This window comes from Lepisma saccharinum, chromosome 29 (genome assembly GCF_977018435.1).
Source record: "Lepisma saccharinum chromosome 29, izLepSacc3.1, whole genome shotgun sequence".
In the NCBI taxonomy this organism is placed as follows: domain Eukaryota; kingdom Metazoa; phylum Arthropoda; class Insecta; order Zygentoma; family Lepismatidae; genus Lepisma; species Lepisma saccharinum.
Window position 1 is genome coordinate 26,853,887 of NC_139257.1, and position 24,862 is coordinate 26,878,748.

The following is a 24,862-nucleotide window of genomic DNA, read 5'->3' on the forward strand; positions in this document are numbered from 1 at the left end:
AGCAAAATTGCCACCTCCTTGCTTTAGGTTAGGTTAGACCAAAAAAACCTTGGTGATTTTTTTTTTCGAGTGAGGAGTTGGCAACGCTTATCTCCACTTGAGGGCGGTCGACCGGGTTGATTGCACAAGCAAAGTTGCCAGCTCCTTGCTTTAGGTTAGGTTAGAGCAAAAAAGGCTGTGGGTAAGCTGTCGGTTGTTTAACTCTTCCCTTTCTCTTTTTTTTTTCTTGTAAAAGGCTATGGCAAAAGTACCAGTGGGTTGGCAACCTTGCTTTATGCACTGTAAGGCAAGCCTCAAGCAAAATTGCCACCTCCTTGCTTTAGGTTACGTTAGACCAAGAAAAAAAACCTTGGTGATTTTTTTCGAGTGAGGAGTTGGCAACACTGCGAGAAAATACCTCAAGCAAGGTTGCCACCTCCTTGCTTTAGGTTAGGTTATACCCAAAAACAAAAACCCTGGTGATTTTTTCGAGTGAGGAGTTGGTAACACTGCGAGAAAATGGAGCTCATGCCTTACAAGAGCAAACCATTAAGGCGAGCTCCACCGAGCTCCATTTTCGGGCGTTGAATTCTCCATTTGGGTCTACTTGCAATGCTGTAAGTCCAATAAATATATTGATGATGATGATCAAAACAAGACAAAGAAAGTTCGTAAATTTATTGCGGTTGGGAACTTTGACAAGCATCCTAATAACGATTTTTGTTCCGCCAAATATAGTGCACTTCGTAAAATAACTTGGTGACATGGCAAGGCAAGATAAGTGTGAACATTTTGTAGGAATATGCATTGTAACTTTCTATGAGCTTAGAGATTTGTGTACATAATGATATTTTATAACATTGTTATTTTTTTTTTAAATAATCATGAACAGGGAAGTAGTGCCACTTTCAACATGGCGAGTTCTATTGCGGTAGTCGACGGTCATGAATCAGCTGACACGGAGTGATACATCGAATCGGTGGGACGGTTTGTTTACAGACGGTCTCAGGGTTGGTGATGTACACTATAGAGTTTACCCTTTGTGTAACGAGCATTACATTTCAAAATCATGTCCCTTGTAAAAAATAAGCAGACGGACTGTGTCGAAACGTCGATCAAATTAATAGGCCTGGTCGCTACAGGTGCTATTTTATTAGTGTTGTTATGTTAGCTATCTGATGGTACCTTAGAGCTATGCTGCAGCTTTAGCGGACGCCAATGAAGCCATTTGTTTTTAAATAGCCATCCGCCCACCTTTTCTTCGGCTTCTTGCCCTCCCTGAGTACAATCGGAGAGGAAACCCGGTCGTCAGAAGGGTAGGATGGAGAACGACCAGTGGCGTGCATAAACCAGTCTTTTAGTTCTTTATAGGGTAACTTAGGGTGAATCGGGTCAAAAAGATCAAATGTAAATATCTCCTATAATTTCATTCAAATTTTAAATTATCGAGAATATGGTAATAAAGCCATCCTTTCACTATAATTTCCACTAACTAATATATATTTTTTAACTTCTCTTAATTTTTTCCACGTATCATTCTAATGAATGGTGGGATCGAACCTGCCACTCCCAATGGGTGATGTAGCTAATCATCATTCATCCTCATAAATGATGAGATCACTCCTCATAACGACAAGTTAAATGCTTGGCAGCAAAAGGCACAACTGAAATAAAATACCTTAAACAACTAGAAATGGCAAATAGTCTCTCGTTGGATTTTAGAACCTTGAACCCGATTCATTCATGGTAAGGATTAGGATAAATACCTGTCTACAATTAGAAGAATGATGATGAATTTAGTAACGTAGAGTAAAATAAAACTGAGCTCTCTCTAGGCTTCGTCGCTTCTTGACCTAAGTAAGGATAACTCCTCCTTCCAATCTCTCCCCAAAAATGCTCTTCTCCGTCTTCAATCTAATCTCAAAGTGAGTCCCTTCCCGGTCTGTCCGCTTCTCTCAACACCTCTCACTCAAGACCTCCTGTACGCTGATCAGTGAGTTTTTACCTTCCTATTACTGTCAGCTGCTTACTCCTTGTTTACCTGTTGTAAACCTTGCAGCCTCAATATATCAGGAAGTGGAAGCCTGCTTAACACTCGACTGTGCACAATTCAAATACCTGAGAGGAATTGACAGCTGGTGGAAACAAGTGAATGAACTTAGGTGAACTGAAGCTTAGAGAAAGTTAAAATAAAAAATAAAGAATAATCCATCCCGTAGCATTTAAACTTCAACTCTGCATGACCCTATTCACCCTTAAGAGTTTGGGTGAATCGGGTCACACCTTAAGGTGAAAAGGGTCAGTTACCTAACATTGAAAAATGCATTATTAGTCTTTAATTTCCAATACAAACCTTATGTTTAGAGTGTAGGACCTTATCATTTGCTCGCACATCTTCCACAAATAAACTTTATTCTGCCTTGTGCAGTCACACATTTCCTGTGATAAGCCATCTTTAGATGTTCTTGCCGCTGTACTCAATCAACTAATTTCACAGAAACAGGATCATTGTATTAGTACTTCAATTATAGAACTCAGAAACAGTATCGTTTCCTTCATCACTGACGTTTCCCGACTCTGAACATAATGATGCTGATGATGATGAGAGCGTGCGGGCGACTTGACAAATTCGAACGCAACCTTTCTCACATCACTGAAGTGGAGACAAAATCCATACGAACATAATTTTAGTAACCAGTTCATCCTTCTCAGTGGTCTGTCCTGGACACTGTATTCTTTGAAGATACGAATAAGAAATACCAAACAGTTTTGCGGCATGTCGTTGGTTTATCCCTCCCCTAAATGCCTTCATCGCTTTCTGCATGTCCTCCTCATTACACAAACTTGACGATTTTCTTTGTATATTTCCCCATTGAATGAAACAAATTAATTTAGAAGCCTGTTTCAGGGCAAATGGGCATATTATGTGTTGACCCTCTTCACCCGATTTTCGTGACCCTATTTCCCCAAAAGTGCAACACTCTTCTGTTCATCAGTTGGATACACTGTATCAACAAAAAGATGGCGACAATTCTACGACAATTAAATACCATGTTATTTATTTATTTAGCAAAAGATCCTTAACAGAACCAATAGTTCCAATTACAAAGGATCATATTAAAAACATTTATAATTAAGATTAAATATACATTTTAAAAATTACAAAAATACAAAACTACAGAATTACAATATTACAAAATACAAAGCAAAAGATAAAAAGATAAAGAAGATAAAAATGGCAGTAGGTATGTTACACAAAGTAACAGAACAAAATACAAACACAATATAGTACAATCACAACAGAATACTGCTAAATACTTTCAGATACAAACATATTATACATCGCACAATAGTCGATGAACAAATATCAAATCCATATGCGAGTAAATAAGGCATGACTTTAAATACATAGTATCGATAAAAATAATATAATACAAACACAGCTTCAATCAAATTTACTGTGAATTTAAATGATTAGGCAACGACAATATATGTCTTTTTATTATTGAGCTGTATGTTATAAAAGGAAGCGCGAAGTCTACTTTAATTTAATTTATGAACAAATGTTCTTTAAAATGCCCCATGTAATACAGTGGAACACTAATAAATACATACAACACAGCTTTCCCAGTCTACTTACATTTAATACGAGTATTATCTGTAGTATTTGGCAGCTCCAAATGCACTACTTATTTGTAGCTTCTACGTTCAACAGATATAACAAGTTCCAAACTTCACTGCCAGATCGAAATATTTCCTTAAGTTTCGTGTAGAGATTTTCAAAAGTGACCCTATTTACCCTGTGACCCGATTCACCCTAAGTTACCATATTAAAGCTAAATGTAGAAGAGAATGTATGACAAAAGTTGGTTTACGGGGGATAAATGTGGAAACATGGAGAATACGCCTGTGTCTTCCAAGGTCAAACAGTATTACATTCTCTCTTTTCAAGGAAAACTGTTTATGGAGACGTTTGTAAAGAACTTTCTGCAAATTCCAGAATGCAAATGCTGTGAAGTAGAAAAAAGATGAAACGCCTTCCCTTGAAGTCCAGTTGTACCGGGGCGTTCTTCGTGCCCAGAACAGCGGAACCGTTGCTTTTGATGCTCCGCAAAGGGTCCCTTGACAGCATCATCCATCTTGGGGAGGATGCTCATTGAAGCGAGATGGGAGCAGGACCTCCTTTGCCCCTCCATCTTTCATCGCCAAATACTCATGGTTGTCAAGCAAAGCGTCATTTTTCTCCCTCAAACCGGTAAACCGCCACAACCGTGGGAGGAAGGTATTTGACGGCGGTGGGTGAGGCTAAGGGATTAGGGTGATTTGTATGGGGATGGTGGTCGGTACAGGGTGATTGCAAAGTTGGTGCTCTTTTTCTCTTTTTGAGAAATTTGTTATATTATTATTCTATCTGTTTCTGCCGTGTCCGAGTAGTTACTACACGACGATAGGGGTCCTGCGTTCGAATCCCGACCTGGGCATGTGTGTTCTTTGTGACTGTCCCGTCATCAATTTCATCATAGCATTGTCCTCTTGTAATTAGCCAAAAGGAAAGAAGATCTACGCTAAATAGCAAAACTCAAGCTCTGTTCCTATTTTGATTGTTTTAAACTTTTGTATGAAGTCTACTTTCAGCTGACATAGACTGTTTGGAAGTGCAACTGTAGTTTAAAGTGGAATAGTAACCAATGTGCAATGTGCCTGCACCGAGGTTCGAACTCGGGACCTTTTGATTAGGAGGCGACGTTTTTACCACTACGTCCCCGAGAGGCTCGCTTGTTTATTTTTCTATCTCTTTGGGCCGGCCTCCGTCGAGAAGTGGATAGTACACCCCGCTACGACGCCAGAGGTCCCGGGTTCGAATCCCGACCTGCCTGGGTGTTATTTGTGTGTCTCATAAATTTCACCATATGATCACTCATTCTCATCTTCGCGATCAGCCAAAAAAATTCAGAAAAGTGAATTGATTGATTGAATTGGTGTTTTTAAGTCCACTTTATGCACAGTAAGGCTAATCGGGACTGGACCTACAGCTTAAAGTGGGATCCGAACCACTATGTGCCTCCACCGGGGATCGAACCCGGGACAACTTGATTACAAGGCGACGGCGCTACCACTGCGTCATCTGGAAGCCACCGGAGACGAAAAGTGAAGTAAAATAAACTAAATGAATCAATCAATTCTATCTCTTCGGGGGTATAAGGGTGACTTTTCCTCAAGTACCCAAATGCAGTCGCGTCGCCTGATAATGTTCGCATGAGCACGTGAACACTCATGTATATGTCTTAAATTACATATTAAATGCACACACACACACACACACACATACGTTTATATATTTATTCGAAAAAATACTATGTTTGATGTACGAGTACATATACACAATTTACTCTGACACAACTATTTCACGTCTGATAAGTCTCTCAGATAGTTGGTAACACTGACTCCCACGGTGTTCCGCGGAGGACGTTGAACACAATCGCTGTGCGTGTTGCATAGCGCTGACAGCTAAGGGGCTGTTGGCCACTATACCCCGAAGATGTTCACTTCGCTGTGCGAACACTGATGCAAGCGACAATACTTCCTACATTCGGCACCAGAGTGCAGGGCATGTCTAGGGGGCCTCGAAAAGGTATGTGCTACATAGTTGCAAACTTTAGCGACAAATCGCTAATTCTGGCGGATTTTAATGTGGAGAGGGACAATTTCCCCTAGGTCCTTCTTGTACTTAGGTATTACTTCAAATATAGCGTGATTTTGGGGGGAAGTTGTTGAAAGTGATTTGAACTGGTTACCCCCACACCCCCTATACGCCTTCATGGCGTGGTGGTATGCACAGGGGAGCACTTTACTTTTTTATATTCTCACTTTTTCAATTGAATATGAAGTTACAAGGGAGAGGAGAGCAAATTTGCATTCAGTGCAAAAACATTATTGTGAACACTCGTATGCGAACCGCACGCGACGCCACTGCCTAAATGTCAACCTCCCTTCCACCCTGGACTACATTTTGCAGACTAGCGAGGCTCTGGCGTCTGAACTCGCAGCCAATATAATACTCCGTGGGTCTCGTGTTGTGTTGTAAGTATAGTAACGATCCGTAGTATCTTTTAATTATTATGGAGAACGAACTCCAACTTCCAGTCATTCAACCGTCGTTTTCCAATCAGGAAATATTCAGGAACATCACAGGAATGCAGTGTCAGACAGCACTGAAGCTTTTCCTGGTCATCAGCTGTAAACAGACGAAATCCAGGAAGAGGCTACAGGCCTGACTGTGCATTTGTTTATTAAATTGAATTGCAATAAATGCCTGGGAGGCAGAGAGTTTGAGGTCAGTTCTAATTCAGTTATTGAGGAGCAAGTTACGATTGAATAGAGAGAGAGGAGGAGGTTCTAGGGAGAGCGTGTTAACGCTAGTCGCAAGTCAGACTCTACGTACAGTCACAGGCATAACCTCTCACGGCAGATCTTCAGTTGCAGTACAGAGACAGGTATATCCTTACATTACCCATGCTGATCCAATCTTTAGGGGTGTGAAACTCAAGTGTCATGTGTTGTCATTCAAGTGTGTAAATTTAGTACCTCTAGCGCCTTACCATCAAGCTCACCACGAGCAGAGAGTGCTTTACCATCAAGGATGAATGATGATAGTGAGCTACATTCCCAAAAGATCCCACATACCTAAGGGTATGAGACGTGGTAGAGATGCGGGCCTTTTCATTTTTTTCAGGAAATGAAAAGAGGTGCAGTTAATTGTTAGCTTTGAAATTTACCCCCTATCTCCATTTTGACACGTGGTGGATTTGCTGGGGCTTTTCATGCATTTTTTCGGAAATGCGAATAGAAAATAGCATGAGACGTGGATGGAGGTGCTTAGGGCTTTCATCCATTTTTACGGAAATGAGATGAAAATTTGTGATTACGTGGTGATAGACGCAGGATGTTCACTTATGAAAATTTCTATTTTAGAGCATGAAAAGTGAAACCACACCTAAAAATTATCAGAATCAAGGTTTTATCAGTTTTCTTATACCATCAAAAGTATGCATTTTGAAGCACGGAATCTGGAAAGTTGCTCGCGGATTTATATTAAGTATTAAGTACCAGCGGGGAAAAATAGTGCAGTAAACAATGATAGATGTCGAGTTCTAACTCGAGGATGAATCAGATGAAACCTATCGACTTCAAGCAAAATGTAAAGATGCGAAGGAACCTGCGCCCTAGCTCCGTCGCGGTTATCCGCGTAGGGCTGGCGATTTGGTATCAGGAGCGTCCGGCATTCCGCGTGGCGTAAGGTTCGATGTCGGGTTTTAGGCAGCCACATTTTGACAAAAATGCGGTCGGGCTCAGAGACGTCCTTGGACGTTTCCCTATCAATCCGCTCCTGGTAGCGCTGTGGTTCGTTCGCGAATCCTGTACCCTGGCCACGACAGAATTCCCACCCTGGGAAAAATTTTACCATTCCCAGAATTTTTAGAAGAAAAGGCATTTAGATTCGATGGTTTTTTGCATTTACAGTGATTTTAGAACGTAAAAGATAGGATTTTTTTAAATCATGATCTTGGAAAATTATCACAGCGTTGTTTATGAGGGTTAAAATAATGCAGTAAGCTACAGTAATTTTAAACATTTTTTTTAAATATATCTAACGTTCCTGTGCATTTTGCTCAGATTGTGATTAAGCTTACCCTTAACATATTAATTAATTAAAAACGTGGATTAAAAGTGAATATTGAAGTTATATTATGAACGAGGAAAATAAATTAGAGTATGTTGACTCTGACTCAGTGGCACTATGGTGCAGTTTAACGAGTCATGGCAGAGAGTATGCTTGTTTGAGTCAATATTTTGTTTTTGTTATTATTATTAATTGAAATTCCTTAAAAGTTTAATTTAAATTTTGTATAAAACTGACCGTAACTTGTAAATGATTTAGAATGCTTGAGCTATGACTGCTAAGACTATTGCAAAGAGGATATTACATTTTTTATACATATATAGTTTTGGGAACGAATAAGGCCCCGAGGACCACTCATTTATATTCTTAATGACTGAAGTCTCCTAGCACCTCATGAAGGGAGCTTAGATTAAGGAGATAGTCAAGTTTATACGAGATAGTCACTTGCCTTATGTTACCTTAGCCTACGCATACATTGCCTGAAAATTTTAATCCATGTTAATATGTAAAGAAATGAAACGCCAATTATATTCCTCGACACGCTGTACAATGTTCGTACCGTGATTTAGGATATAAACCGCCCGATTAATTAAAAGTTCTAGTTGAGAAGTAATGGATGTATAAATAGGCTGCAGTGACGAGAGATGTCCGTACACAGGTAAGCAGCAGTGACGAGAATGAGTCCGTACACATATATACATATACTTATATGCTTTAAGCAAAGTTAGGCTCAGCCAACTTATTTTGAATAACTAGAAGAGGATTAGGAGAGCATCACACGGCGTGGACGTTTCTCACATATTAACGAGATTTTTTTTTTGTTAGTATATATTTATATTTTTTTTTTCTCTGTCCGAAACAATGTTTTGTTTGACAGTTGAATATTTATCCTTAGCACGTTGTAGCTTCGAACGTTAAAAACTTTAAAATGTAGATTGTTTTAAATCTTAAAATATAAATATTGCAATTTTTGCTCCAAGTTACGGCATTTATTAATGTTAAATAGGTCCTACACGACTCAAGTGTGCACAAATTAAATTTTTTTTAAGGCATTAGTCTCTATTAATTTATTCAGATTTCTTAATATGCCATAATATTTTGTTTAAGCGATATGATTTATACTAGCTTTGTAGTTACATCACTAACATTTTAGTTATACTTCAGAAGAAGGTAAACATTTATATTAGCAAAGTTTTGTATTAAGCGCCAGTTATTGAGAATATTTATTTTATATGAATATGTAGACGTCGACGTCAAGATATTTTTTGCGCCCCAATAACAAGTATTTTCCTTCGAATATTGGATCTAGACCAAAATCCTGGAAATCCATTCTGCCATCGCAGAATGATTATGGTTAAACCACAACGGTTTTAGTTTTAAGCTTTGCTACAATAATATGCTAAGCATATGTTAGAATGGATAGAGAGAATGATAGATTCTTCATTTTTAGTGATGTCAGCATAATATAAGGCAATTATCGCATATTTATAGATTAATTATTTTATTTTTGGAATGGTCGACTTTAAATAAGCATCGTTTCCCGTGTAATTTTGTATTTGAGTACATTTTTAACGACCACTTGCACACTATGAGTAACATAAGAGACTAAAATAAGAATTTTTTTAACACAGCAAAGATTAAACAGGCTTCTACAAGTAAATGTAACCAGTAGGGAAAATAAGCGCAAGGCGAAAAATAACATTATTCGTTTAGCTTTAAATACGTTTTCATATGTCCGTATAGTAATATGGTATTTTTATTTTAAATGCACAAGACTGGTTTTCTCATCAAAAGTAAAGTACAAGAAGCAATACATTCAAGCAAAGTTACTAGCGACCAGTATTTCACAGCAAATCGTCATGTATTTTAGAAGTAATCGATAAACAAACTGGGCGTGCATACGCAAACGAATCTATTTCCTCATTGTCATTGTACAGTTAAACGCAGAAGCATGTTAAGGTCATAGGCATTGATGTAGATGCATGCAATACATTATTGACGCAAAAGGTATATTTCAACGGCATCCAAGAAACACAGCAGCAGCCAGAGTTCAGTTACACGGCATTACATATCTTGCGCGTTCGAATCTACGACCGGACGAAGAATTTTGCTAACGTAAGAATTTCCCCTCCGCACCTCTCCCGTTATGAGGATCAGGTAGCCAGCCAGCAAAACCCCGGTCGCGGGAGACAAGTAGACTTGAAGCAGGAAAATTATCGTAAGCAGAAATGATGACGGCTAAATTCTTTAGACTGTAGCAGGTTGCCAGATTGTTAGAACGTTGTCAAATAGTAACTCACACCTCAAATAGTAACTCATAACAAGCAATAATAAATTAAACTCAATTAATCGAATCACGACATATATCATTGGTACTTTACGGGGACAAAAATAAATTAAAATTCCGATTGCTTTATAGGCACTATCCTATTTTCTTTCTAGATTCTGGAATAACCGTGGTAGCTTTCACGAAGCTATTCTCATCATATTTCTTTTTATAATTTTCCACTAGGAATTAGCGTTTGTCATATTTATTTTAATGGGTATAATATAAGAGTTTATTACTAGTTTAAGTATATTTCAATTGATAATGGCATTTTTAAATCATGAATGGCAAAATATTATTCTTGAGTGTTGTACCAAAAAGATTGGATGAAAATAATCCTTTCCCGGAAAAATTACCCTATTTTAAATCTACGCTAATATTACCTTTACCTTAAACCTGTCTCAAATTCGAAATTTATCAGCTGTCGGCCAGAGAACAGCCAGTGTCAGCCGCAAGGGAAACAATTCGGCATTCCCAAACCCGAAAGAAAATGTCGAACCGGGAACCACTAGCAGTCGGTCCAGCATCCTGACAGCATTCGCCAGCTTGGGAGCCAGACTGCTGAAACATGTTCCAGCTTTACTCTACAAGGGATCAAGAACCCCCCCCCCCCCCGCCTTGTTAAGGCAATTCGTAAAGTACACCACGACGTGCCACGTTCCAGAGAATCTACACAGCTTCTCAAAATTGTCGTGCTACGTCTCGAACAAAATCTTCAATATAATCTACAAGTCCAGCAGTAAAACGTTTTACAAACAACGACATGTTCCAGAGGGTAAACTACATGATTCCTCCATTAAAGTGTCATGCTACACTCCTAATATACATATTACTTGACACACTTCCATGTCATGTACAACTCTACGAACGTACGTCTATTCTTCTTCACAAAGCCTCAAAAGAAGAATCGACCAACGAAGTGTTAGCAGTACAAGAAGTTTTCACACTAAATGTTCCAGTTTTTTCATCAAAGGGGTAAAATCATTGGTCCACCCCACGAAGTTCGTCTCAAAAACAAGCAGTACACATAGTGATTATTCCTCCAGGAACATAGTTCTCCCATTCCGAGGACACATACGACCACACATTCCATTGGTCGTTACATGATACACTCAGCAGCAAAAATGTATTCATCAATATTCCAGTGCAGAACAATTCTCATTGCCAGAAGAAATCACTTTTCTACCCTTAAGTTTGAACTTCCCCAAATTATTCCTTCCCAAAGTGCAAGTACGAGAAACGCAGACAGCAGAACTCTACAGGGAAGATGTTCATTCAGTGACAGACAGAAGGAAATGTACAATCTGGGTTGTCTGACTTTCATCAGTACATTCCACACAAGTACAGTGTGGCAGACACGTAGTGGTACTGTACTCTCAGGTACAGTACAATTCCACGAAGTATAGTCAATCTGAGCTGAACATCGTGTCTGGAATAAAGGATGATTATCCTAAATGGACAATGTTACGATTCATTTGTTCATCGTACTTTAGGTGAACGACATCGAGGTCAACGATGTTGGACTTTTCACTCTCAGCGTGTGTTCAATGCATGTTTATGGAATTATCAACGAACAATTTTAATAGAAGAATAAAGACAACATTGATATGTATGGACAAAAGGTGTAACAATTGCGATGCTTAAATATTATTTCTACTTGAATTATTAATGCATGTGTTATATATGAGTGTGTACATATTTCATATTAAAGGACGGAGTTAAATAAGTAAATATATATTGTTAATATAAAAATAAAGACGGTGATCCATCGATAATAATAATACAGGAAAACTATAGTGATACGTGCTACGATTATATTTATGTGCGATAAACTCAGTTCGCAATATTCGGCATACGTGTTGACCCAAACCAAAAATTACTAGCAACACAGGTGCAACGAATTATGTATTTATACAAGTGCTTCGATATATTTCTTATTCAGTGCTCCACATTATTTACGGTGAAGGAAGGCTATTAGTTATCTATCATTCAATGTTAACACAAATTTATTATGTAATTTCGAGTCTCTTACCTTCAAACGGTGCAATGACTGTCTCGTGTAGACAAATACGTCTTGTGTCGCAAGAGGCTGGTCACGCTCTGACGTGAATGAGTGTGTTTTGACGGCTGACGCCATGTGACGTCAGGTCTCTACATCAACAAATGCATGCGTTATGTTATTTCACGCTGATCCACTCACTTATTCAGCAGAAATAATGCATTGTGTTATAGGTTCTTGTGGGTCAGTGGGTTTATAGGATATTCACTTTGGATAGGTTCATGGATTTTACTTTATTATTTTCTTGTTTTCGGCATTTTATTTTTGTTTTCGTTTCTTATTTTTATAATAAACGGTATCCCTATAAGATTGGATCAGACATAAAGACGAATTCAAAAGGGAATTCTTTTCCGGAGAGGGACATCGTAACGAGCCGTAGTATATTTTAATTATTATGGAGAACGAACTCCAACTTCCAGTCATTCAACCATCGTTTTCCAATCAGGAAATATTCAGGAACATCACAGGAATGCAGTGTCAGACAGCACTGAAGCTCTTCCTGGTCATCAGCTGTAAACAGACGAAATCCAGGAAGAGGCTACAGGCCTGACTTTGCATTTGTTTATTAAATTGAATTGCAATAAATGTCTGGGAGGCAGAGAGTTTGAGGTCAGTTCTAATTCAGTTATTGAGGAGCAAGTTACGATTGAATAGAGGGAGAGGAGGAGGTTCTAGGGAGAGCGTGTTAACGCTAGTCGCAAGTCAGACTCTACGTACAGTCACAGGCATAACCTCTCCCAGCAGATCTTCAGTTGGAGTACAGAGACAGGTATATCCTTACATTACCCATGCTGATCCAATCTTTAGGGGTGTGAAACTCAAGTGTCATGTGTTGCCATTCAAGTGTGTAAATTTAGTACCTCTAGCGCCTTACCATCAAGCTCACCACGAGCAGAGAGTGCTTTACCATCAAGGATGAATGATGATAGTGAGCTACATTCCCAAAAGATCCCACATACCTAAGGGTATGAGACGGTATATGTTTTCGATTTTCCCCTCATCCGTTTCATCTTATGACCATCACTCCACAGTTTCGTGTCTTTCAAAATCGCCTTTACGCTCTCTGTTTGGTTTGCCGTACATGCTTCCAACCTCCTATTCTTAACCAGGCTTCATAAAGCTTCACCCACATTAAAGAATAAGAATACATTGTAATGATTATTCATAGTAATGTTGTGACTGATTTACTGATGTGAATGAATATATATATTCGTTTTCGATTTCCATAGGGTACGCCTACAGGACTTGCCTGGACGATGGAACGTGGTTTAAGCATCCGAAAACCAACAGATCGTGGACCAACTACACGACGTGCGTCGATATGGAGGACCTTGAGGTGATTAACGCAATTAATATTTAACATTTCTCGTTACTTGTTAAAGGAAGTTTTGTAGTTTTGAAACTACAATAGTGGATTTTTCCACATTTTTGAAACTTAAGAAATCAAAGCGTTTGTTACATACATGTATTCACTTGTACGTTTCTCTGTCTTTTCCTCTCTTCTCTCTCTCTCTCTCTCTCTCTCCCTCCCTATTTCTCTCTCTCCCTCTCTCTCTCCCTCTGCCTCCTTCTTTCTCTCTTACTTCCTCTCTCTCTTTCTCTCTCTTCTATCTCTCTTTCTCTCTTCTATCTCTCTTTCTCTCCCTATTTATCCTCTCTCTCTCTTTCTCTCCCTATTTATCCTCGCTCTCTCTTTCTCTCTGTCTTACTCTCTCTCTTTCTCTCTGTCTTACTCTCTCTTTCTCTCTGTCTTACTCTCTCTCTCTTTCTCTCTGTCTTACTCTCTCTTTCTCTCTGTCTTACTCTCTCTCTCTTTCTCTGTCTTACTCTCTCTCTTTCTCTCTGTCTTACTCTCTCTTTCTCTCTGTCTTACTCTCTCTTTCTCTCTGTCTTACTCTCTCTTTCTCTCTGTCTTACTCTCTATTTCTCTTTCTCTCTCTCTTTCTCTCTCTCTCTCTCTCTCTCTCTCTCTCTCTCTCTCTCTCTCTCTCTCTCTCTCTCTATTCTATCTCTATCTCATGGAGTTCCGGGTTCGAATCCTGACCTGGGGCATGGATGTTTGTGAGTGTCCATTCGTCAATTTCATCATATCATCACTCATCCCCATCTTCGCAAATTTACCAAAAGTGGCACACAAAAGGCGAAGTAAAATAAAGCAAATTAATCAATTAATCAAGCTCTATCTCATGGGGAAATATTTGCTTGTGCCATTAGAATTAATCTATTTTGCGATGTGTGATATTGTAATAATTCCGATTCGTCAGCAAGACTTATATATTTCATTGAATCTAATAACATTTTTAATATTATAATCAATTCTCTTGTAATTACCAGCTGTGATCTATACATCAATTAATGTGTGTATGTATGGCAATAGAAAACACTTTTTGATCCAATTGAACATAAAATGCAAAATGAATAGAGAATACTATCCTATAAACTGGAGTCAAATAATTGAAATAACTATTAAAATACCCCCTGGAAGTAGCAATGACATAACTTTCTTAATAAAGCACGTGAATTTTAAAATTATATTTATTTACCAATGGCCATATTTCCTTTGAAATATAAGATTGGGTGCATAAGGTAAGGGTGGTATTAAGAATCACAAGCATTTACCTGTGGTGTGTTGATGATTCTGTGCTTTCCTTTTCAGCTTCGGAATTTGGTCATATTCATCCATAAGCTCGGATATTCCATCTCTCTGCCAGCTTTGCTCCTGTCGCTTATTATATTCTTCTACTTCAGGTAAAGTATTTATAATTTAATGTTCCTAATTGTGAAGTAATCCTTGTGAAACCATATCGTATAGGAACGGCAATTGACTCAGACACATTATTATTATGCTTAAGAGATGGCGCCGCTGTGTGTTTTGCATTTCTTGAAATGATTGCATTGTGCAGAGATTTATATGAAAAGACAAACATGCCTAACACATAAAAATAATATAACGTAGATAAAGTGGGGGCAGTAAAGCTAGTTACTCATATAGCTAGACAAACACACTCACTATACTCATACTTACAAGTATTAACATGTTAAAAAATAACATATAAATATGTTTAAAATTACGTTTGTGCGTATCAACTCCATTCATGGTCCTCACTAGACATCATCATCTTCGCGATTAGCTAAAATTGGCAGAAATGTGAAGTAAGGTTGAGACTTGGACTACGGCAACACTACATGGTGAACGTTGCCACACACTGTGTCCCGGAACCAGGCACGTATCCAGGAATTCCTTTCGGGGGGGGGGCTCAACACCATTTTTTTAAGGGATATAGTAAGAACCTCATAATGGTATGTTCAAGACCAGTGGTGGCAATCGGGTTTCAAAACGGGAGGGGGGGGGTGCGGAGGGCGTTGCAAGGAAAGTTTACTTTCTCTTGGTAGACAAGGTTTAACATTAAGACGCCATAATGTTGAGGCATAAAAATGGGGAGCAACTATCCCTTAAATCGTCGCCACTGTAAGGCTGTCATTTTCATAAGAACGTGAAATCGGAACATTTTTTACCACTCGACTCCTCTGTTTCCATGCATTAACATTGTGTGCCGGAACCATCTCAGTATGTGGGTTTGTCCATTTCTCATCAGGCATGAAAAACATCTATGGTGTCTTTGAGTGTTTTTACGAAGCTGTTACACATGCACGGGATGGACAATCCACTCGACAACGCGAGATTCAAATTGTGGACTGCGAACTGGACGCAGACAGCTCTCTAATATTTCTCTCTTATTCGAGCCTGAACACCACTAACGTGTCTTGTCCTCCCATGTTTGCAGCTCTTATAAAAGCCGAAACCCACCAAATTGTTCAGATTCAGGCCTTAGCACTCACAAGTGTTCAAAAATGCCTGTCACAGCTTCCGCTGTCGTGTCATATATCGGCACGAAACAAAGGAAGTCTTCTCGAATACAGCTGGATCACGAAACAATTAATGCACAGTGAAAACCCTTCCGTTCCCAACACATCTAATGTTTCGTCTCCCAGTATGATCAAATGATTACTCATTTATCTCCAGTAATGTGCCCAAGGGAGGGTTGGTGAGGTCATAACCCCATTTGACCCAGTACTTTTTTTTTTTTTTTTAAGAAAAAAGAGGAACGTCAAAGACAGGAAAAAAATGGCAAAATCAGGACTGACCACCAAATATGCGTAGTATGCGTAACCCCTCTCCCTTCCGAAAATCCTGGGCACGCCTCTCTTTATCTCGGACACATTTTTTAAAATCAACTCACCAGAAGTTTTTATCATTCCGTATTGGAGATTAAAGTAAGATGCGTTCTTCCTGCAGGTTTGGATATGATCCTTTAGGGTGCTGTCGTCTGCCTGCTTTCACACCTAACTTTAACAAGGCCCTAATTTTCCATCCTTGTGACTTGGATTTTCAAGACTTAGGAAGGTTTCAGACCGAAGGGACACGCGATACATGTCGATTGGAATGGGCCAATCAACAGCAACGTTTCACACCGTAGCTCAGTGGCGTATGCTGGTTCTAACGAGTGGGTAATCTCCGACCCTTGATCCTCAAACTCCAAAAGTTTCCGTGTAATTTATGTCAGGATCCATATTGGATTTAGGAATATTGTGCCGGAATGTTTGTCTTATTGCTACGACCACATCAATTAATTCTCGTTATTGCAGTTTAATATACGTGTAGAATTTCAAATAATAAAACAAGACAGTATTATAAAGCTATGAGAAAACAACCTGTGAAATATAAAATGAAAGACGTGCACTAGTGAAATAAAAACCCGCAATATTAATTTAAGTGCAAAATTCAACTTACTCCAGGACCCGATTACTTGTGCCGTACCACATCCAAAGCACGCTGTTTGTCCAATTGCACGTCAATACGTGTCTGGGAGAAAGATTGCAGCTTAACAAAGGAAGATATGTGACTTTTGGATTTTTCATGTTTGGCACAAGCGTTGCAAATATTACAGTATCCGCCACGCGTCCATACATTCTTTTCAGCCCCGAAAAGTAAGCACGGCCAACAAAAAAGCAAAGTTTATTAACACTTATACTTCTTGTCAACCATGGTGTTTTGTCATAATTTGCTTGCGAAAATGCCTCACATATTCCCGATTTTTGTCTGTGTGTGTAGAAATAAGTTCAAGCGATGACACTGGCCTACCTGTATTAACAATTTGCAACTTCTCCTGAAAAGATCTTGTTCCAAAAGGTTTCACCAGCAAATCTTGTATCACATCCATTACCCTTTAACACAGCACTATCACGACAAACACTAACACCTAAATAAATAATAAACACGAAGCCAACGACTACACGCATTCAGTTTCACGCGCCAAACTTCTGTTGTTGTGTTCCTGGTTCAGAATGAAATTCCCTATGAATGATAAAAAAAATCCCTTTCCGAGCTCGAAATGACAGGTTTTAAAAGTTCGAATCATTGCAGGCCAGAGCCAGAATTTTATTTCTGGATGGGGATCATCATCCCTTATTAGCAGCCGACACATAAAGTTGAAACAGTGGGGTTAGAAGTCCTGAAGATGAATCTCAGATTATTACAACGTATTATGCAAGGTGTTTAATCCTGCTAATGAAGTAAAATTAATTACCACTATACACTTTTTAAATTAGATATTTGTAGGATTTCGGGGAGGGGGGTTTCAGCCCCCCGAGTCCTCCACCTGGCTACGTGCCTGATGTGTTTTTTTTGTTTTATGTTTAATTCGTTCATCTTCATCACTATTAATCTAAAGAGGTGGAATATAGCAACTTAAATTAACTAATATATATATATATATATATATATATATATATATATATATATATATATATATAATTTATTTTTGATATCTTTCCGTTTAAAAAATATTCAATTCCGTGAAAGAAGTATTCTCGCTGCTTTTGAAGATTAGAGAGGAGAAACAATCACTATTTTTGTAAATACAAGGATGGGGGGTGTCAGCATATAGGTACTTTAATTGCTTAAGCTTTGAATTTTAATTTAGTTTGCTTCATCTTCAATATTTAAGCTTTTTCCTTTTGATAAATTTATGTTCAAGTAACAGAAATCAGCAAGACAGAAGCAAATGTAAAGTGAAAATTAGCATAGAATTGGTTTGCCCATGTTATTCAATTTTCCTGTTCTTCGCACTCTACGGGGTATGTTTTCCCTTCAGCGGAGGGAACGGAAAAGGCTCTGAAGGTTGAGAGTGCGACCGGTGGACTCTCACAAGAAGGAGGTTACCCTGGGTACGGAATCACCGCGCCTGAGAAGCAGTGTTTCCTCCCCCTCTTTCCTCTCTCCTCCCTCCTCGCCAAGAGTTGTAAGGGAAGCGGGAGGAATGACGTCAGGGTGAGATTCCCTGAAGTCATTCCGCCGGCTGGAGAAAGGTTCCCGGACATTCAGCGTTAAAAGGTTGGAAGCATTCGCGCGCTGGAAGCAAAGAAATGTATGCATCGAAATTGGTTTGGAAGAATATTGCGAAGAAATGTGTATATATATATTTTTTAAAAAAAAAAATAAATACAGCCGGGTCATCTGCGATTACCTAGATGACCTAGAGTATACGCCGTTGCCGTAGCTACACAAAAGGCCGCACAAACCTAATCTTCAGGCGACACGGTGTGAAATCTCCCTTATTAGGCCACTGTCATTGTCACCTCGAAGTAGTAGCACTTGTTTGACCACAGAAAAAATTATCCTCAACCGGTGGGAATGCTCCTCAGTTTTCTTCTCTCTCCTATATTTTCATCCTTGAAGTCAAGGATGGCTAGGTGGCTCAGTTGGTAGGGTCCGGATTTGGGTCCTGGTAGAGCCTGCAATTTCCGCCTAAAATGTCTACATATGCAACATCTTCTTGCTTTCTCTTCTCGACATTCATAAAATTTTCGGCTGTCTCTTTATGGTAGTTCAGTGTTTGAATGTATTTTGAACCCAGTAGGCTTAAACAAAAGTATTTTTTATACCATGAAATTCTCGGACTGCATATACGAAATTTAGTTCTGGCAAAACTAAATCATCACTCAAAACTTTGATTTTCAGTTGATCTATGCAGCTTATTTCTGTTTTAATAAACCACTCCAATATCCGTTACTGCTGAAATATTCAATTTAGAGAGAGAGAGAGGCCTTGATCTCTTCGGCCTTCGAAACGAACTAGCACTACACTGAGGCCCCAGAAGTTCTGCTGTCGTCAATGTCTTCATTTTCGAATCACTATATCTTATAAAGCATCCAGAGGACGCTGACTGATCTGATCACCAATCGACTGTATGAATTGTCACACTTACCTCTGGAATCTCATTAACCGATTCTTTGTACAGATCAACCGAAAAATTGAATCCTCGTATTTATATCTTCATTATATTCTAGAACGTTCCGCAGATAAAACGATTCGTTAATATTGTCAGTAGTTGACTCCTTCTCTCATTCAAGAACGTACCCTCTCCCGCCTTCCAGAGATTAGAAATTACAACGAATCGCCCTACGTGTGGCGCTACCTTTGTTGTGCAGCTTCCAAATGCTGACAAGTCTCTACATAGTGCTCAAGTGCACTGCGACAACACCGAAAGCGCAAGAAAAGTTTACGTGCAATATTATCAACAACAGGGTTATAGAACATTCTCCATCTTGTCTCGATAATTATATATCTCCTTAAATCATCGTCATATTATTCAAAAAGCCAAAAACCTAATTTTATCGTGTAAAATAAAAAAAAATCCTGAGGGAGGGGGGCTCGAGCCACCTCAACACCACCTTGGATACGTGCTATTAACAATAACAGGGTTATAGAAAATTCTCCGTCTTGCCTCGATAATTATTTCTCCCAAATTATCATCACATTATTCAAGAAGCCAAAATCCTATTTTCATCTAGTGTAAACAGAAAAAAAATCCTGAAGGGGGGCTCGAGCCTTCTGATTCCCACCTTGGATACGTGCTATTGACAATAATAAGGTTATAGAACATTCTCCGCCTTGTCTCGATAATTATTTCTCTCAGATTTATAAATTTATTATCTTCACATTATTCAAGATGCCAAAAATGAGGGGGGGCTCGAGTCCCCTGTGCCCCATCTTGGATACGTGCTATTATCAATAACAAGGTTACGGAACATTCTCCGTCTTGCCTCGATAATTACTTCTCTTCTTAAATTATTGTCACATTATTTTATTTCACACCACAAGAAACCAAAAACCTCATTTTATCTAGTGTAAACCTAAAACTTTCGGGGGGGGGGCTCGAGCCCTCTAAGCCCCCCTCTGGATACGCGCCTGCCCGGAACCACGTGAACCAGCGATTCTCTGCCCTGGCTCCTTATCTATGCCTTTCCCATGGCAACAGCGGACCCCTGGCCAGTCCGCAAGTTCTCTGCACTTTTGACTCTTTCTGCGTTCGCGCATGTAATTGTTTACACGTGTGTCTGCGCCGTTTGCACTACGTTCTGGGGTGGTGTAATTTGTGATGCATGACCACGTGGTGCGTGCTAACTAATCAGAAGAACGTTTAAAGCAGAAGAGAGGCATGTGTTGAATTTTTTGAACTTGAACACCGCTTATCGTCTAAACCAGGGGTTTCCAACTGGCGGCCCGCGATGCTTTTTTTTGCGGCCCGCAAAGACAGTTTGCAAAATACATTAATTTTATGTATTTTTATTAAAATAAGTTCTATTTTTACTGAAGGAACGGAAGCTATGTGAAGAAAGACAATATCACAGGCAGAATTGATTTTATAGTCAATAATGATCATCAGAAGAATCTAAAGTGACGTAACTTTCTCTTCACACCATGCATTCCACCCCTTCGCTTTTTGGAATGAACTCGCCCGCTTCCGCGAAGGCTTCACTCTTTGTCTTTAGAAACAAACTGCAGAGCGGCGCTAAAGAGATCTGTTTTACTACACACGAAGTACGAAGAGATTTCCAGTCTTCCAACTCGGATTGTACTGTGACTGATTGTTGAAGTTTGTGCAAGTATCGAAATGAGCCATATGAAATGAGCAGCATCCAGCAATTTAGCAATCCTCTTGGCGTTAACATCGAATAGATAACAAGAAGCTTCTCTCCAACTTGATTTGTGTGATTTGCAAGGCGATGTGTTCCATCAAACTAAGCAAGAAAAGGAGCCAGAGTTTTTCAAATACCTTTCAAAGGAACACTATCCAACCCTTCGTAGTTTTGGGCAAAGAATGACATCGATGTTCGGCAGCACATCCACGTGTGAAAGTGTTATTTCTTCAATGAAGTTTGCTCCAGAAGCCGACTGGCAGATTCTTCACTGCTTTACCTTTCAAATACAGATATTGAAGTGGGCATTCCAACTTTAATGAAAGAAACATATCGGCCTCAATTTTCACATTGAACACTTACTATGAAGGATTCTTATTTGTATGGTGTGTTTTTCATTTCTTTCAATTCATCCATAAGTATTGGGTTTTTGTGAAATAAATTGTAATTATACAATTTTGATTTGTGATTCCATTGTTTTTATTGCCTCATTTTAGAAATTTAGGTCATGCGAAAGTACTACATTTTCAGTTCAGTACTTACAATTTTTGTAATTTTTAATCAACCCCCCACCAAAAAAAAAAATTCCGCCCTCGCCAATCAACTGCTGGATATAATTTTGGCCCTCGGACCTTTTGAAGTTTGAAACCACTGGTCTAAACGCACGGCCATGAAAGTACAGGGCCCTCTGGTGCCACATGTGGGAAAAGCAAAGCAAGAGCGGGACAAAAGTCGCTGGTTCCCGCGCACTGTGTGGCAACGTCGACTGGGCTGCGTTGCCTAGTTCGACCGTCAGACCGACCTCTCTCCGGGACACTTTTGTGTCATCCCTATCCTTTCGAGCAAATACTGCCAGTTTGTATCACATGGATTACAAAGACCGACTCTACAGCGAGATCTTTCATTCTCTTAAACCTCCGAAACACTACGTGGCAACCAACGGCGTCGCCAGGATTAATCATTAAGGGGCGCGGAAAGAAATTTAGGGGGTTTGATGTTGAAAATAAAGACAACATGAAGTATGCATGCATGTTTTAGCCACTAAATCAAATACCAATCAGCTGTTAGGCATTTATGATAATATGCCAATGAAACGAAAGAATTTTAGCGACTTGCTTAATTTTTGCTTGATTTTAACACAACAACAACATGTTTGGAAATTTGAAAGGAGCAGCTTTTTCAAGGAAGACGCAAGGGATGTATAAATTTATAAGGAGTGGTTCTTTGAAACCAATGCTATACATGGACGACCGAAGGATTTTCTCCCACGGAGAGACAAGCAAAGTATTTTTCCACTGGGAGGGGGAAGGGGGGCAAGGAAAACGAGGCATATTTTTCTCCCTGATAGCTCTCTAGGATAAAGAAACACTTTTTCAGTGTGAAGTTAGCATATTCAAGCAACGCTCTCAATTAACATAAATTACATATGTGTGACACAGAAGATTTTAGTGACAATTATTTTCCAGGGAAGGCCGTAGCCCTCATTGCCCCCCATCCCTCCTGGACGTCCATTATGACATCTGTATTACGTCTTACACCCCAAGAAAGTGGTGATAGAATGTAAACATTCAGACACACGTTACAGTCTTATTGAACTATGTAGTAAAATACAAAATAAAGTTCTCCTTGACTGTAAAAGCACATTCTTTAAACTTTTGCAATACATTGTAAGAGTTAATATTTTCGATTGAACATAGATTTTGAAGGGGGTGCGGAAGAAAATTAAAGGGTGTGCAAGCACCCCTTCGCGCCTCCCTGGTCCCGCCCCTGGTGGGAACAGCGCGAACTTTTGCCACCCGCCTAATTTCATGACCTTGCGTTTAGGTGAATGAATGTCATTTCCTCTCACCAGCCCTACAGTGGGAGCACCAGCACTACACCTAGTGTAGGGCAGCGAAGTAGCTATTATGGCCGCAGGGTTTGGAGTGCCATGTTTTACCCAATAGATCAAATACGCCGAGAGCGCTGCACATAAAATTATTGCTGTGACGTTGGAGAGTAGGAAGACCGTTCTGCGATTCTTCAGTGCCCTTGGAGTGTTGGTTACGAAACAGGCTTCTACTTTCAATGATACCCCGTAAAAAGATTAGTACAGTGTGAAAGAGACAGACCAGCAGTCACGGTTCGCTTGATGACTCTCGGAAATCTTATGGTGTTTGTTGTGGAGGATCACCTTCCTCAATCGAGCCTTCTGTTGGGAACTGCGCAGTTTCTGGTCTGTCCCGGATGGCCGGAAACATCAACTGGTTCCTTGTGCAATCGCGTGGCAGTCGTAAAACCTTCCTGCTTAATGACAGTGCCTTAACTTATATCCCAACTGGAAAAAAACTATTTTCTGCGCATCAAAATAATTTCCCAAATTTTGTTGTGGTGTGTGTAAAACTAAAGTCATGAAAGGATTTGACAGCTCAATGCCAGACCAGTCCATCGAGGTAGCCAGGGGGAGAGGAACTGAAGCCCCCTCCGAACTCCTGCAAATATCTAATTTAAAGAGTGTATAGTGGTAATTAATTTTACTTCCTTAACGCGATTAAACATTTTTTTAATATGTTGTAATATGCTGGGAAATTCATCTTCAGGGCTTCTACCCCCACTTTTTCGCCTTTAAATGGCGACTGGTGATAACAGATAAGCCCCCCCCCCCCACTCCCGAAATGAAATTCTGGCTACGGGTACCCAATTATAGCTATCGTGATGATCGTGTTCACAAAATTCGAGAGCTTCCCCTTTGCCCAACCCCCCCACTTACTTCCATTCGCCCTTAAACTACGTATTATACAGGGCGATTAAGAAGTGCGGCATCATAAATACGAAGTCGTTTTGTAAGACACTATGTCTTCAGGTGAAATTTTGCTGGTGGTGGGAATTGAGCTTATGGCAGATTTTTACTGCAAATTCACGAACTACTCCACAGCGCCCTCTAGGATTCTATACTATTTTTTTGCTCAATTTTATGCTTCTATTTGTAATTTTTGAGGTTATGACAACCAAAAGGATAAGAGTATAATTACATTACGGATTTACTAATGACGTATTGCTATTAAAATGAGTTAAGTGTAAATTCATTGTGAAACGTTTTTGTTGTCGACATTAGCCTCTTTCCACAAGGCTTTGTATATTCTTCTTGATCCTACACCGCTTTAGGCTTGAACTTTGCCGATGCTCTTCCACGCTTGTGTGCCCATTTTGACAAATGATCTCTTTCTTGTCTCTGACTGTAAAATATCATCCAAATCTTGGTCAAACATTATAAGAACGCTCTGTATTTAAGTTCAAGGTAAAACACGAGAAACAAATTCTTCCACAGTTTGAAAACGCTGTCCAGGAAAAGAGACACACAAACATTGAGTTTTCTTTGTAGCATCTACTTGATCAATAATGACTTGAAGCCTCCCGATAATGAAGAATGGGAGTAATTAATTTGCAAATCCCTTTCCGAGTTCGTCCCTGTTGCCAGAATAAAGGAATAAGAAAAAAAACTGCCATAAAACTGCTTTATAGGAAAAATTCAGTATCGCTCGGTCTTAACGTGCTCCCGCTGTAAGTAATCCTACACCGTAACAAGAGGCGCTGGTCTATAATTGAGTCCATAATTCCCGAAAATCCCGTAGGAAATTAGATTCCGTTCCCTGGAAACCTTTCGGGGTATTTTGTCTCCTTCCCCGAAACGCTGGGTTAATTCCGACCACAACATCGACTGGCTTGTCTAACGCTTCCCTCGTCGCAGCGCCCCCTCGATCTGCTATTTCTCGGGTTAGCGCCAGTCAGAAACTTCACCTCCCCCCTTCACCCCCCGCATCCCCTAAGGAGACTAAATTAGCATAATCCTAATTTC

At 39.6% G+C, this 24,862-nt stretch overlaps 1 protein-coding gene across 1 annotated transcript in view; it reads left to right on the plus strand.

Moving 5' to 3' along the window:
• The window catches only part of LOC145981446 (calcitonin gene-related peptide type 1 receptor-like), a 280,055-nt gene that overhangs the window by 212,246 nt on the left and 42,947 nt on the right, over positions 1 to 24,862 (plus strand). Inside the window, exons 4-5 of the mRNA XM_083114678.1 lie at positions 13,275 to 13,381; positions 14,702 to 14,793. Coding sequence (XP_082970804.1) covers positions 13,275 to 13,381; positions 14,702 to 14,793 — 199 coding nt within the window. The remainder of the gene's footprint in view (positions 1 to 13,274; positions 13,382 to 14,701; positions 14,794 to 24,862) is intronic.